Source organism: Prionailurus viverrinus, chromosome B2 (genome assembly GCF_022837055.1).
Source record: "Prionailurus viverrinus isolate Anna chromosome B2, UM_Priviv_1.0, whole genome shotgun sequence".
Taxonomy (NCBI): domain Eukaryota; kingdom Metazoa; phylum Chordata; class Mammalia; order Carnivora; family Felidae; genus Prionailurus; species Prionailurus viverrinus.
In genome coordinates, this window is record NC_062565.1 from 109,594,671 (window position 1) to 109,610,499 (window position 15,829).

The 15,829-nt window shown below is 34.5% G+C and overlaps 1 protein-coding gene across 3 annotated transcripts in view; it reads right to left on the minus strand.

The window, feature by feature from the left end:
• The window catches only part of TBC1D32 (TBC1 domain family member 32), a 202,462-nt gene that overhangs the window by 39,485 nt on the left and 147,148 nt on the right, over positions 1–15,829 (minus strand). For all 3 annotated transcript variants that reach the window (XM_047859835.1, XM_047859833.1, XM_047859834.1), the window contains 2 exons: positions 13,929–14,054; positions 8,277–8,360 (listed from right to left, as the gene is read on the minus strand). In XM_047859835.1, coding sequence (XP_047715791.1) covers positions 8,277–8,360; positions 13,929–14,054 — 210 coding nt within the window. The remainder of the gene's footprint in view (positions 1–8,276; positions 8,361–13,928; positions 14,055–15,829) is intronic.

Here is a 15,829-nt window from a genome sequence, read left to right on the forward strand (position 1 = left end):
ATTTGTTTTTCAAGATTGCTTTGGCTATTCAGGGTCTTTGTGGTTCCATACAAATTTTAGGATTGTTTATTCTAGCTCTGTGAAAAATTCTGGTCTTATTGGTAGGGATTCCATTAAATGTGTGGATTGCTCTGGGCAGTATAGACAATTTAGCAATGTTTGTTGTTCCAATCCATGAGCATGGAATGTTTTTCCATTTCTGTGTCATCTTCAATTTCTTTCATAAGTGTTCTATAGTTTTCAGAGTACAGATCTTTCACTTCTTTGGTTGGGTTTACTCCTAGGTATCTTATGGGTTTTGGTGCAGTTGTACATTGGATCAATTCCTTGATTTCTCTTTCTGCTTCTTAAAGGTGGACTTTCATTCATCAAAAGACACCATTAAGGAAATAACTAAACAGGCTACACAATGGAAGAAAATACCTGCAGTATAAATTAGATAAAGGATCATATCCATAATCTATAACCACCACCTATAACTCAAACATAAGAAGTCATGAAACCCATATAAAAATGTTGAGGTGGATAGGAAACAAAATACTTGGATAGACATCTCAAAAGAAGAGATGTATCCAACACCATTAATCATCAGGAAAATGTAAATTAAAACCACATGGAGATACTACTGCACACCTACTAAAATAGCTAAAATTTAAGACTGAAAATACCGAGTGTTGGTAAGAATAAAGAGCAATTGGAACTGTCATACACTGTTGGTTAGAGTGTAACATGGTACAACTATTCTGGAAAATGGTTTGGGAATTTTTCATAACATTGAACATACTTCTCTCTATGAATTCCACTTATCTGTACTTATATACAAGATTTATTTTTATAAACTATTACCAGAACAATTTTTACTTAGACAATAATGCTTAGAATTCTAGCACATATAAAATCGGACTAAACATGAGAAATATTTATCTTCATCTACGTATAGATCTGTGTGCTTATAATACTAATGTCTCTCTTTTGAAAAGTATAATACAGCTAAATATCTTAAGTGTAGGGGGAGTGTACAGTGAGCTAAGGGTACTAATAAGGAGCATTCCTGATGCTATCGAATTCTGTACATCAGGGTAACTTCTAGCAGAAGATGCTGACATCTGTATCAGTGAAGAATGGAATAGTTAAGGATCAAGGTGAGTGAGTTACCCAAAAGGACTATGATACTCCATGTTATATGAGGTTCGGGTTCTTAGTTCTTCACCATATAAGGAAAGCGTACTTCCAGAGTGATCTAGCTGTCTGCCTGAGGAGTCCTTTTACCTCTTCTGGGATTGTGTAAATAATTTCCCCGATCTATGCCTTTTCTAAAAGTTTATGATGCTGTATATTGAGTAAAAACTGAATTCTGCACATTTCAACAGATAATTGTTCCCAATTATGGCTGTTCATCAAATTTCTCTGAGCCTTTTAAAAGTAAAGATAAACAGACTCCACTCCAGACTACTGAAGGAGATTGCTGAGAGTGAATGTCCAGTCATTTGTATTTTTAAAGACCACTACAGCTTATTCCTTGTGCACCGAACTTGAGATCAACATTTAAAGGAAAAAAGGTGAAGTTTAGCTACAGTTAAAATTGGACAGGAATAGTCCACCACACAAATTTCATTTTAAGAATGTAGTAGTTAAATAATCAAAGAGGCTTTTAAATGAGAATATGGGGGAGGGTATTAAACATACCAAAACAAACATCAAATACCCATTCTAAGAAAACACTAATAATAGAGCGCCTTGATGGTTCAATCAGTTAAGCGTCTGAATCTTGATTTTGGCTCAGGTCATGATCTCATGGTTCGTGAGCTCAGGACCTACATCAGCTCCATCCTAACCATGGAGCCTGCTTGGGATATTCTCTCTCCCCTCTCTCTCTCTCTGCCTCACCCCCTACTCGCACATATGTGTGCATGCTCTCTGGCTCTCTCTCTCTCTCTCTCTCAAGATACATACACATTTAAAAAAAAAAACCCAATAAACGAAAACAGTAATATTAAATACACATAGGTGACATTAGTGTGAATAAAACCCCATTGAAAAAAATAAAGTTTCAAAACAGGAATAAAGAAGTCAGAAAATAGTTAACTATTTACTAAATAATTTATTTACAGAGCCACTTCAATTTTAAATTTGTTTGATATATGACAACTTGACAAACAGAAATGGATCTTGGGACTACAAAAGTTCATTGAAATAATCTTTTGTTATATGCAACCTGGACTAAATACAATTTATGAAGCAATAATTAAAATCCTCAGAAATAAAACAAAATTGATGGGGTAAAATAAAATTCAATGATAAAAATATATGTCTTCAGGGGATTCTGATGTATCACTGGTAACCAATGACTTATTGAAACATGCGCATCTATGTGTGAGATACATAATAGATGCTTAATAAACACTGAGTGAATGAGTAGAAAAATGAATAAATGAATGAACAAGAAATTATACTTTATATCAAATGGAGCAAGGTAGAGATGAAAATGGATATGGATTTAAAAATATTTTCTGTATATTGAAATTAAGTAACAAATGGACGATATAGTTCCTACTCCCTGGAGTCACTATGAAAAACATGTTGCTGATAAAAAATCAACCAATGACACCTATAGCATCATAGTTGCCCTACTTAATGTCAATTCAGTCACAGTATTAACTATTTGAAATAACCAATCAATTTAACTGTAAATACAATGGTCTCAGAACAAAAAGAGTTGGAAAAATTGGCTTAATAATGACTGAAATTGCTCACTCTGGTAATGAATTATGTTCTGTTTTTGGTTTGCAAGCTAGCACACAGAGCAGTAGTAGAAGATATGAAATCTATTCCACCTGGCACTTGGCTAATATTGTGGAAAAAATTAATTTTTAGAAGAGTAAAGAACTTCTCCACTGGAGTACATTTCTATGGTTAGAGAAGCAGTTACCGCTTTGTTGTTTACAGGTTCTTCTGAAAGCCCTGCTGTATTTGTTATAAAGTCAAAGAACTCTCACCATCCAAAGGAGTCAACCAATCGGTATACTCTCTCCTACCTCCTTCCTTCCCCAGAGACAGTCTGCAGACTCTGTTGCTTCTCTTTTAACATGTGGTTGTAACTATCCATTTTATTCAATTCTTACTGACATAAAATTCAACTTCTTGTGGCCAAGCTATTGTGAGTCTCAGTCTCCTAATTCGTATAATCAGCATTATTTGGGGGAAAAAAAGGAATTTTCTTTCCAGGTCTCTATGCAATGACCCTTTCCTGCAAGTCTCCCTTTCTAGTTTTTTCAGCTGTAATAGCCCAGCAGGCCACACTGATGCCACTCTTTTTGCTCCATTATCACTTCTTCCTCTTATCCTCCATGATGGCACTAGTCAACTCTGATCACTCTTTCCACTGAAAACCTGTGGCACTTAAAACAAAACCCCTCATTTGAAAATAACCCAATTTAAATACCATAATTAAAGGCACATTGCCTGAAATAAAATAGTGAGCTGGAAAATACCAGTTTTCTTTATTTTCTGTTACTAAATGCTGCAATTTACTTAATTCATGATTGTATTACTATTTCCCCTCTTTTGAGGACAATGTAATCCATGTTATATATTTCCTTGCAATTATCAAGTGTACTCACAAACATGCTCCCTAAATGTAAGATAGAAAAGAGCATATTTGCTGAATGTCCAAAGAAAGTAGAAAATGTGTTTATATATATTAAGGTTAAAAGGATTTTAATAGTCAAAAGGTGAAACAATGCAATATTTTCTGACTTCTTTCCAACTTTTTGATTAAAAGCATAAAGAGTAAAGTCCTAACATTAAAAATAATTACTACCTTTAAAGGAATATTTCTCATTTAAAGAAGCAATTACAGTAGGAAAAAAAAATCCCCAACTCATTCCAGGGAATTAAACCAAGAAAAAATTGACATCACTTAAGATTTGGAAAGATACCTATATAGATGTACAAACTACAATTGTGCAGAAATTTGTTCATTCCTTTTTCTTTAAGGGGATAAACGGCTAAACTAATCTGATTTTTCCAGATTTGCAAATTTTATAATGGATTGAAATCCTGAGGGAACTAACAACAGATGGATGATTGTGTTATTCTAATTTCAGCTACCTTAGGGTTTAAGCAAGCTGTCATTTTTAAAAAGACAATTTCTCATTTCAAGAAACATGAAAAAAACCAATGAATATATCTATCCAGCATTTGCTTTGAAACATCTTTTATATAAAAACATGGTTTTTATTTATTTAAAGTAAATAGAGTGAAATTTTATAATAGGAAACCATTGATTCACTAGTCAAAACAATAAATGATAAAGGGTAAGGATATCTAAAGCTATGGGAAGAAAATGATGTTAGCAATAAGCTTACCCTATCATAATATATACTGTACAATCAATAAATAAGAAGCTACCTTATTTTTGGCTGTACTCTAAAACTCCAGTGGACAGCTGTTCAGCAGGAGCCTTTAAAGAATTTAAATTCACATTTGGAGTTTATCTGCCTCGATCATACATCCAAAAAAGCCATCTGAATTCTCCCTCAGCATAATTGAGAAATTTAATACGGGGCAATGAATGTGTACATATTGAGCAATTAGTCTTGTTAAGTATTAGATGATTTATAAAACATATCTACAGAAAATGTGACCCAACAATGTGCCAAGGATAGCTGCAGAAATTGGAGATTATACTGAAGACTAGGGAATGGCCACGCAAATCTCCATAATTACCATTTCTTGTTTCCTCTCTTAGTCACAGACGTGACCATTAATCCCTGTATGTTTTCACATACATTTCCAGGCTTATTCATAAAGTTATCATTTTCTTCACAAATGGTCTTCTGCAAAATTCTCTTCACAATTTGTTTTCTTTCCTCTGTACTTCAATTGCCTGATTTTAAATGTGATGATTATGCCTACTGCAAAGTGTAGTTATTCATAGGGTTGAATAAAGAACACACATCAAGTACCTCAACATACTACTTAGCTCATAAGAGGTGCTCAATATGTATCAATTCCCTTCATCTACCTAAATTTCTGTTTAATACTACCTTATATTTTCCTCTCATTTCTTTGTTCTCATTTTCTTATGTTCTATTTCACCCCTTTGCCAAACCTGCATTAAAGTTTACTGTGTAAATAATTAGGTGTATGTTCATATGTGTATATGCAATTACCAATATATTTAGAATTGTTATACAGATGTATTTGTGTGAATACAGATAATTATGTTACAGTATATGTATCCATTTTAATAAAAATATATCAAATACTATATTAAAGATACAAAGGAGTTTGAGACCTAATGGGATAATTGAAACTAGCCACATACAACAAATATCAAAATAGTAGTTTAAAGTGAATATAATAATGAGCAAAGAGGAGGAACATCTACTTAGTAAGAGGGAAGGGAACATAGTACCTGCAACTTTACAGTTGAATTGGACATTATCCTATGGGTGTCACGGGGAGAGGAAAGCTCATTCAGGAGGAAGAGGCAGAACAAAGGTTCAGTGACATGAATGCACGGGAGGTCTTTGATAGTGGTAATAGAGTCAGAGGGATAGGCTGGCCCAGACTGGAAGTAAATATTTTTAAGTAAATATGATGTACAGTGTCTAACTTGAATAAATATTTATTTTTTTTAATTTTTTTTTCAACGTTTATTTATTTTTGGGACAGAGAGAGACAGAGCATGAACGGGGGAGGGGCAGAGAGAGAGGGAGACACAGAATCGGAAACAGGCTCCAGGCTCCGAGCCATCAGCCCAGAGCCTGACGCGGGGCTCGAACTCACGGACCGCGAGATCGTGACCTGGCTGAAGTCGGACGCTTAACCGACTGCGCCACCCAGGCGCCCCTTGAATAAATATTTAAATGATAATTTCTCCAGCAAACAGAGGAGTCATGCCACCGTAATGAGGAAGAGGAGCAATATCTCTTGATTATCTATTAATCATGAGTCTTTGCTACATCTCTGCTATGTTCACTATCTCTTTGTTTACCAACCCTCCCATTCTGGATATTCACCTTTGGCAGATTTCACTCTACTTCATCCTTTACACAGTCACTAAAATAATCTTCCTAAAGTACAGATGAATCAAGTAAGGCTTCTGCTCAGAAATCTCAAACGATTTAATCTATTGCCTACTAAAATTAAGACAAACTGATTGACATAATTTATGAAGCCCCCCTCCTTCATTCTTTTAGCCATTCTTTTATTTGTCAAATATTTCTTAATACTGCCATTCTAGTTGCAGAAGATATGATAGATAAGATATGGAAACTACCCTATAGGAGTTTACTGTCACATGAAGAATTAGACATTAAGTCAGAATGTGAGAAAGATATGACAGAGATGCATATTGGCTTTGTATATGAAGCTGATGATTTAGCAATTTATATTTCCAGCTCACATTTTTCCCCTAAATGCTAGATTCAAATATCCAATCCAGTGTAAAAAACATTATCTATTTAAATGTATAACAAGCATTCAAAACATAACATAAAATCAAGCTCTTCACCCCCTCTCTCAAACCTATTTCTCCCCCATATCAGTGTATGATAATCTCATCCTTCCAGTGGTTTGGATCAATAACTTAGAGTCTTTAATTCCTTCCTTTCTCTTACATTCCATAGTCAATCTGTTACTCAATTCTGTTGGCTCTCTAATCAAAATATACCCAGGATCCAAATATTTCTATCTCCCACTGACATCCTCATCCAGACCATTACCATTTTTCACCTGCATCTTCTCAATAGCCTCCTAATCCATCTTCCTGCTTTAGTCCTTTATCCTCCCTTCAGTCTTTTCTCAACACAGCCACCATAGTGATTTTTGTGTAAATCTGAGGATGTGTTCCTATGTTCAAGATGCAACAGTGACTTTCAAAAGCCCTCTATCATCCTTCCTGTCTGCCTTCAATACCTACAATGCTTCTCCTGTACTTGTGTTCAGACACTCATGTCTCCTTCCTGGTCACTAGCTGGAATTCTCCTCCCCTGAAAATATCTACTTATCTTGCTCCCAACTTCTGCTAGTCTGAACATGATTTAATAATGTAACCTTCGTGCCCAAATAGCACTCTGTAGCCCTCTTCCCTGCTGTGTATTTCTCATTCGCTATCATACTATTTGATATACTGAAACATTTATTTCTTTATTGTCTGTGCTCCCACCAAAAAGCAAGATTTTCTCCTGCTTTTGTTTCCTGCTGTGCTTAAATGCTTAGAAAAATTCTACTAAATACTAGAGAACGATATCCATTTAATAAATGAGTGTGTATTTGGGTGGGGGAAGGAGAAGTTGGCCGTACTAATAGTTTAGGGTTCCTGAAAAATAAATAAAAGGCAAGGAGAGAAAGACATGATGCTGGAGAGGAAGAAAAGGGAAGGATAACATAAGGCCTTAGGTTTTATGATAAGAAGCTTAGACTTTATGCAATGGTCAATGGTGATCTTCCAGGGAATACAGGAATGAATGGTTCAGATTCACACTTCAAAGATCACTCTGAGAGCAGCACAAAGAATACCTTTGAAGAGAAATCAGATTCTAATCAGCAACACCAGGAAAAGAGGCTGTTGTAATACTCGAGGCAAGAAGTAATGGTGGCCTGAACAAAGAAATCAATTAAGTAGATACACTTGAGATCTATTAAGAACACAGAATTAACATGGTTTGGTAATTGGGAAGAAAATGTGGACTTAAATCCACATAAAATGTGGATTTACTCAGTTTCTGGTTTAGGTGGACAGTAGTACTGCCCACCAAAATAGACAATGTAGAAAAAGAGTACATATCAATAAGGTCTGATGAGGTGAGGGCCCTGTTGGACATTTCAAGTTTGAGGGCTTCCATAGCACCTCTAGGTGATATTTACCTATCAAGTAGCTGGGAATACCACAATGAAGCTTATAGTTGATCTTTGAATGGAGGATGTGAATCAGAAGTTATCAATATATAAAGTAGGTAAAATCATACAAACAAATGAGATCACTAGAGGACAGTGAATAGAATCAGAAGAGAAGACACTGCCTTAAAGGAAAATAACTTTTGATGGGTAGATAGGAAAAAAAAGAGCTCAGAAAGGAGTTAGAAAGTTATAAGAAAACTCACACATTTGCAAAGAGAGTGAAAGATATCTAGATTATCCATAACACCAAGTGAGAGATTTTTAAGATGCAAGTTTGTGCATATTTTTAATCTAATTAGCTCTATGAAATATTATCTATTTTTTAGATAATTAAGTACTTTTCAAAATTCAAGATGTTTAAAACGTACCTGTATATTCCACTGAGGGGAAGTAACATTCAGATGGGCTTTCAGAGAGATGAAGCACAAATTTTTCAAGCAATTCTGGTAAAGCTGCAATAAACAAGAGAATAATTAGGATATTAAAGGTTAAGAATATACATGATAATACATCTCTAAAGTCACAGACTAGTAGATAAAAGTCATCTGAACTTCTTCACAGTTACACTCTTAAGGGGGTCCAATTCAAAACACATACCACTTTAATATTCATAACAATGTTTCCAATGTAAATTAAATTTTAATTGCTTCACTGAGAACCTATTCAATGTAAAACTGGAAAAGAATCATGTTATCTTTAGATTCTCTACGGATTACTTCAGAACTTGCTAAATGATTTCAATACAGAAAGAAAATCATCACTAATTAGGCTATAATATCTTATCATTATTCACACATACAAAAAAAAAAAAATATCTGAACTCCAGGACCACAGTCAAGGGACAGTTCTCCTCTTTCAAAACCAGGACATGTTAGGTGTTTTAGACACTTTGCAACTTTATATATGTTCAAGACAACTGGATCAAAAGTAAGCTTGCCAGCAACTGGGCAAAGGGTAAGATGCACTGGCAGAAAACAGGAATTTTAGGGCAATGATACTCTTCTGTATGATAAATCTCCCCCATTATACATTTGTTAAAATTCATAAAATGTACATGGCACCTGGGTGGCTCAGTTGTTTAAGCATCTGACTTCGACTCAGGTCATGATCTCATGGTTCATGAGTTTGAGCCTCGCATTAGGTTCATTGCTTTCAGTACAGAGCCCACTTCAGATCTTCTGTCCCCCTCCCTCACCCCTCCCCCACTCACATGTGTGTGCTTTCTCTCTCTCAAAAAATAAACACTAAAAAAAATTCATAGGATGTACAAACACTAGGAATGAACCCTACTATAAACTATGTACTTTGGGAGACAATGATGTGTCAATGTAGGTTCATTGATTGTAACAGGGGTATCACTCTGATGTGAGATATTTATAGTGGGGAAAGTTGTGCATATATGCAGGCATAGAATGTATATGGGAATTCTGTACTTTCTGCTGAATTTTGCTGTGAATCTAAAGTTGCTCTAAAAAATAAAGTTCATATTTAAAAAAACAGGAAGAGGGGCACCTGGGTGGCTCAGTCGGTTGAGCGGCCGACTTCAGCTCAGGTCATGATCTCACGGTCCGTGACTTCAAGCCCCGTGTCGGGCTCTGTGCTGACAGCTCAGAGCCTGGAGCCTGTTTCAGATTCTGTGTCTCCCTCTCTCTGACCCTCCCCGTTCATGCTCTGTCTCTCTCTGTCTCAAAAATAAATAAAACGTTAAAAAAAATTAAAAAAAATAGGAAGAAATGCCTTTCTACTAGTGGAACAGTACAGAACTGAGCAAAAAAAAAAGTTAGCTTTTCTCTGACAATGCCACATAGATATGCCACTGTGTTTGAATTTATTATCCTCAAAATGTATATAACCAGTTGAATTATACTTAATATAGAATCCAGAATTATTTTGCTGGAAAGAAATGTATCTTTAAAGCAACTTACATGCTTATACATGTATATTTAGCAAGCAAGTTTAAGTCACCTTTAAAAAAATTTTTTTTAATGTTTATATATTTTTGAGAGAGACAGAGACAGAATGCAAGTGGGTTAGGGGCAGAAAGAGAGGGAGACACAGAATCTGAGGCATGCTCCAGGCTACGAGCTGTCAGCACAGAGCCCTGACATGGGGCTCGAGCTCACGAGCTGTGAGATAATGACCAGAGCCGAAGTCAGTTGCTCAACCAACTGAGCCACCCAGGTGCCCCAAGTCACCTTTTAAACTATGTATTACATTCAGGATATTGACTCTGATTTATATTAATCAACTGGTCTCTTTTTCATATCCAAGTACATTTTAAGCACATAAGTCACAAAGAAAATTAGTGTTCAACATGTGAAAAATGTAAATCAAATAGGAATAACATGTGCTTTCCAATAACTGTAGCTCTGATAAGTCATGTATCACAATATTTTAATGCCTTAAGGTAAAAACAAAATTTACTGAATTCTACTCATATTATGATTTCAAATTAAAGTAAGTATTAAAAAGTATGAGAATATAATTGTTGAGGATCAGAAAGGGCACCAGTATTGACAATTATTTGAACTTCTAGTTGTTTAAGGGTTCTATCTTCACAGGCAGAAGGATAAATTCTCTCACTCACAGAAAAATCTTTCAAAGTTTTTTATCTATGAATCTATACATAAATAATAGCCCTTAGGTGAGAGCTTTCAACTTCCATGTGTTTATGTCACTTAATATTGTCTCTTGAGATTATAATTTTTTAAGAGTATCTTGATGAATTTTAGAAACGATCATTCTGAATTCAATGATACAAATAAGAGGTGAGATACACATGAGTAGCAAAGGTTATATAAAAAGTTAGTTTTAAAGTGGAAATATCCATTTAAAATTATAATCATTCTCATTTTAGCACAATGATATGTTTGCTATGTGTTATGCACCCAGGTAAAATGTTTGAATTAATGAGAAAAGTCACAGCATACTGCTAAACAATTCTTTGAATCCTATGCCCCAAATCAGGGTTAGCCATCACACAGACACCTAAACAAACTCCATGAACTGGGAAAATTCTTTATCACATCTGTGAGGGAGGTAAACACAATATGATTTGAAACTTAATAGCCACCAGACTAATTGCAGACTAAAAGCACACTATTTTCTGGGAAGTACTGATCTTGAAATGCAAAATTATGCTATTAGATCCATACATTGAGAGCTTTTAGATAAAGTAATTCTAGACATCATATGCAAAAATGGCATTACCAAACTATCTGAAGAAGGTTCTGGATTTCTACTGGTTCCAATACAGTATATTAATTTTGCCCAGCAACCCTCATGAACAGCACTAGGCACTTGCAAATATTTTGAGAGATAGGCTATAGTCATGGAATAATACTAAAAACTAATCTACACGTGGTACTTGCCTTTTCAATGTTCTCAAGTAGCTTATATTCATTCTTTCCTCTATATTTTTAAAGAAAATTTACTTTATATAATTATAGATTCAGAAAGTTGTGAGGACAGTACAGAGATAACTTCCTTTATCCCTTCATTTAGAATAGGTCTGCTTTGACAAATTCTTCATCTGAAAATGTCTTGATTTTGTATTCCTGAAGACTATTTTCAGTGCTTGAATGTCACACTACTCCCTCTGTCCTCCATCTTTTCTGGTGAGAAATCAACAGTATTGATTTTCCCCTGTAGGTAAGATGTTGTTTCTTCCAGGGCGCCTGGGTGGCTCAGTTGGTTAAGTGTCTGATTTCATCTCAGGTCATGATTTCATCATTCATGAGTTCGAGCCCCGCGTCCAGCTCTGTGCTGACGACTCAGAGCCTGGAACTTGCTTTGGATTCTGTGTCTCCATCTCTCTCTCTGCCCCTCCCCTGCTCATGCTCTGTCTCTATCTTTCAAAAATAAACAAACGTTGAAAAAAAATTTTAAAAAAGATGTTTCTTCCCTTCTCTGCTTTCAAGATTCTTTTTGTCTTTAGTTTTTATTTTTTAAATTTATTTTAACGTTTATTTTTGAGACAGAGACAGAGCATGAAAGGGGGAGGGGCAGATAGAGAGGGAGACACAAAATCCAAAACAGGCTCCAGGCTGTCAGCACAGAGCCCGACATGGGGCTTGAACTCACGGACCACGAGATCATGACCTGAGCCAAAGTCAGATGCTTTACCGACTGAGCCACCCAGGTGCCCCTTGTCTTTAGTTTTTAAAAGTTTGACTATATTGTGTCTTGGTGTGAGTTTCTTTGGGTTTACCCTGGTTGTGGTTCTTGAATCCTCAAGTTTAGGTTTCTTGAAAATTTGGAAAGTTTTTAACTATATTTCTTCAAATACATTTGTAGTCCTCTTTCTAGGTCTCCAATGACATGTTAGATCTTTTGTTATGGTTCCATAAGTCTCTGGGACTCTGTTAATTTTTTTTTGTTTTTCAGTCTATTTCCTCTCTGTTAATACCTTCAAGTTTACCAATCCTTCCTTCTGTCCTTTCCAATTTATTGTTGACCAATCCATTTAGCTTTTTATTTTGGTTATAGTATTTTCATTTCTAAAATGTCCTTTTGGATTTTCTTTATTTCTTTGTTGATACTTTCTAATTTTAAATTTGCATGCGTGAGACAAAAAAACATGTGTGGAAGGGAGGGAAGGAGGGGTGGTGGCCCTGTTACTACTGAGTGATGGTAAAAATCCTGAACTTTCTACCTGAGTCTCCTCTGATACAATCCTAGCAAGGAGCAGCAAGGGTGCCCCATTACTGCCAGGTAAGGATGGAAGTACAGGCTATGCCCAAGTCTTGCTAGCAGGATTCTCTATGGTGGATTCTATGGTTGGATTAAAGTGGTCATTTTCTATAAAAAGTATCTTGATAGGCTACCTCTCTCCTGCTCCTTTTGGTTAAAGAGAGTATGCTTTTATTGACCCCGCCTTTTGATCCTATGACTTGATGGCCTTCTTAATCACTCTTTCTAGGATATACTAGGCAAAAAGAAAATTCAGAGAATTCACCTCTGAGGTGCCCACAAATATATACCACTTGTCTCTGAAAATGTAATTTCTCCAACAACAAAATATATTTTTCCCACTTTAATTTTATAACAAATGATACAAATATGAAAACCATAAAGCATGGCTAATAAAGTGGAAAATTTTATAGTTTACAAAAAAAAAATCTATCATATGTTTACATTAGAACCTTTTCCTTAGACTTTTATTCAAAATAATGTTCATTTAATAATGATGATTTTTAGAAAACAAATGCACAAGTAACTATGTGAATATAAAACAAATTATTTGCGGGGCGCCTGGGTGGCTTGGTCGGTGAAGCGTCCGACTTCGGCTCCGGTCATGATCTCACAGTCGTGAGTTCAAGCCCCACGTTGGGCTCTGTGCTGACAGCTCAGAGCCTGGAGCCTGTTTCAGATTCTGTGTCCCCCTCTCTCTCTGCTCCTCCCCTGTTCATGCTCTGTCTCTGTCTCAAAAATAAATAAACGTTAAAAAAAATTAAAAAAAAAAAACAAATTATTTGCTAGTTTAGGAAACGTAGCCATCACCTCAAAATAAAATTCCAATTTCCTTAAGAATAACTACATTTATTTGGCTGGATGTGGCAGTTTTAAAATATGTATCAATAAAAAAGTCAATCAAGTTTCCAAAAATGTAGCAGTATGGTAAATTCAGGGGAAAGCTGGTGAAACCAAGCAAATTATTACCTAGGTAAAGTCAGATCAGTATTCAATTTGGTTACCAAGACCTCTTAGTTTTAAAAAAAGTTTTGTTGTCTCTCAGATTTTAATTTTTTTGATAGTTTATGTGCTGCCTACAATTTTACTGGTATTAGGGAGTAAGGGTCGGTGGGCATCTTCCTCCATGTTCTTTCTGGCCTCCAGCTTCCTTGCATCTCAGATCTTAATTTTTGTTTTCAAGGATCATAAGTTTCTCAGAAGTTAATGGACTTCTGGAATGAGTATTATGTATTCTAGACATGCCAGTACTAATCCACAGGAAACACAACTTCCATTAATATAATTTTCATACAAAAAAACCCACAAAAATTAAACAACGTACTCACCAGTTCCACTGATTATATCAGGTTTGGCCTTCATCATTTTGCAAAACTGTTTTCGGCAGTTTTCTATCCACTCAGTTTGTTTATCAGACATTTTGAAGCATAATAAAAGTTTGCCAAGATCATTGTCTAATAAGAAACATAGCTATATTATGATGAGAAACACTGAAAAATAAGTATTAATGTTAAATATGTAAATAGTTACAAATTCCAGAAAAAGTATAGTATATGGCTTTCAAAAGAAAACCTTTTCTGTAATTACATCTTATACGATCAGTTGCTATTTATACTTATTAAATGCCCAGAAAAAATTTAAAAGCTCACAAAATGGACTGACTTATAACCATAATGCTTGAATATTCTTTTTCTTATATGAAAATGACTCATTACTGAGTATTTGAATAGACATCAAATAACAGATGTAATAAATGTAAGATTATTACATATATGGACATAAACATTATACTCTTATTTCATGCACATTGATATACAATTTTATTAATTCCTTTAAAAGCAAAAAGAAAACATAAGCATAGAAAAATTTCTAGTCAATCATTTATTTCCACTTCTTGCAAAAAATTATACTGAAAATGGATGACGCCAAAATATAACTTCTTTCTAAGCAATTTCATGAATACATGGGAACTTTCATCTAATTTTACTTTTCCATGTTAAATTTAGTTTTATTCCCATGAGATTTTTCCATCTTCCACTTTAATTTCATTCTTATGAGATTTAGCATTAGAAAACATCTATTAATAATATATTAAATAAGGACTTTGGCGTCCCTAAGAAAAGGATATACAAATATTTATTCAAACAAACATATATAATATCTTCCCACATATATGTAGGCAAAGATTCAAGGGAAAGAAAAAAGAAGCAAAAATGTTATTTTCTAGAAGATCATGGGGGAATAGGTAGTCACATGAACTCATACCTTTTAACTTTCTTTGAAAGAGATTTTTGGGATCAAAAAGGAAAAAACCACCTTTTGAAAATAAAGGGTCAAAGGCCTGACTGCTCCTGCCCAAAGATGTGTCTGGGAACACTACCAGCACAAGTACATCTGCCTAAGCTCTATCTGGGGTGATAAATTCCACCGGGAAATAACAGTGGTCAATCTAATACCAGAGATAGTTTCAATCAACTCTTCTTTTCAAAAATAAAATAAAATAAAATTATAATAAAACAGGTCCTTATTCTTATAGCTTTAAAAACTTAATCATCCTACCATACCAAACTGTTCTATTTTTTTCATTCAATATTTGTAAAAATATATTCAATAAATATGTATGGAGCTCCTACATACAAAATATGTATGTATCTTGGCTACAACAATCAAGACAAAGTCACTTGCCTTCATGAATACCACATGACATAAACCATATGTTTGTATGCCTGTATATATGTGTGTGTGTGTGTGTGTGTGTGTGTGTGTATAATACTGCAATTAAGACATATCATTCCTATGATCTAAATTGGCTTTATTTAGTCCTAAAAAAGCAGATATATATATCACACAGCTCCCATGGTTATGAAATCTAAAATAATATAATTAAATATATAAATCATAATTTATGTAAATATGTCCTTATTTGGCATGTAGGTCACAAAAAAAGCCTTTGCATATCAAAGCTACATATTCTTTTATACAAACATATGAGTATACAAGTAAACATACCAAAGATATGCATACTCACACAAATATACACATGAGCTAGAAAGAATTGTTTGTTCAAAGAATGTGTAATTCAGATACTTAGTATAAATATTCTCTTTGAATATTAAGACCAAAATAATGCTGTAACATTTCATAAATAGCCTCAATCAGAAACAATAACTAGAGAAAAATTAAAGTGATTAAATCAAAGTAAAAATGATTCTTTCAAATAAAAACTCTC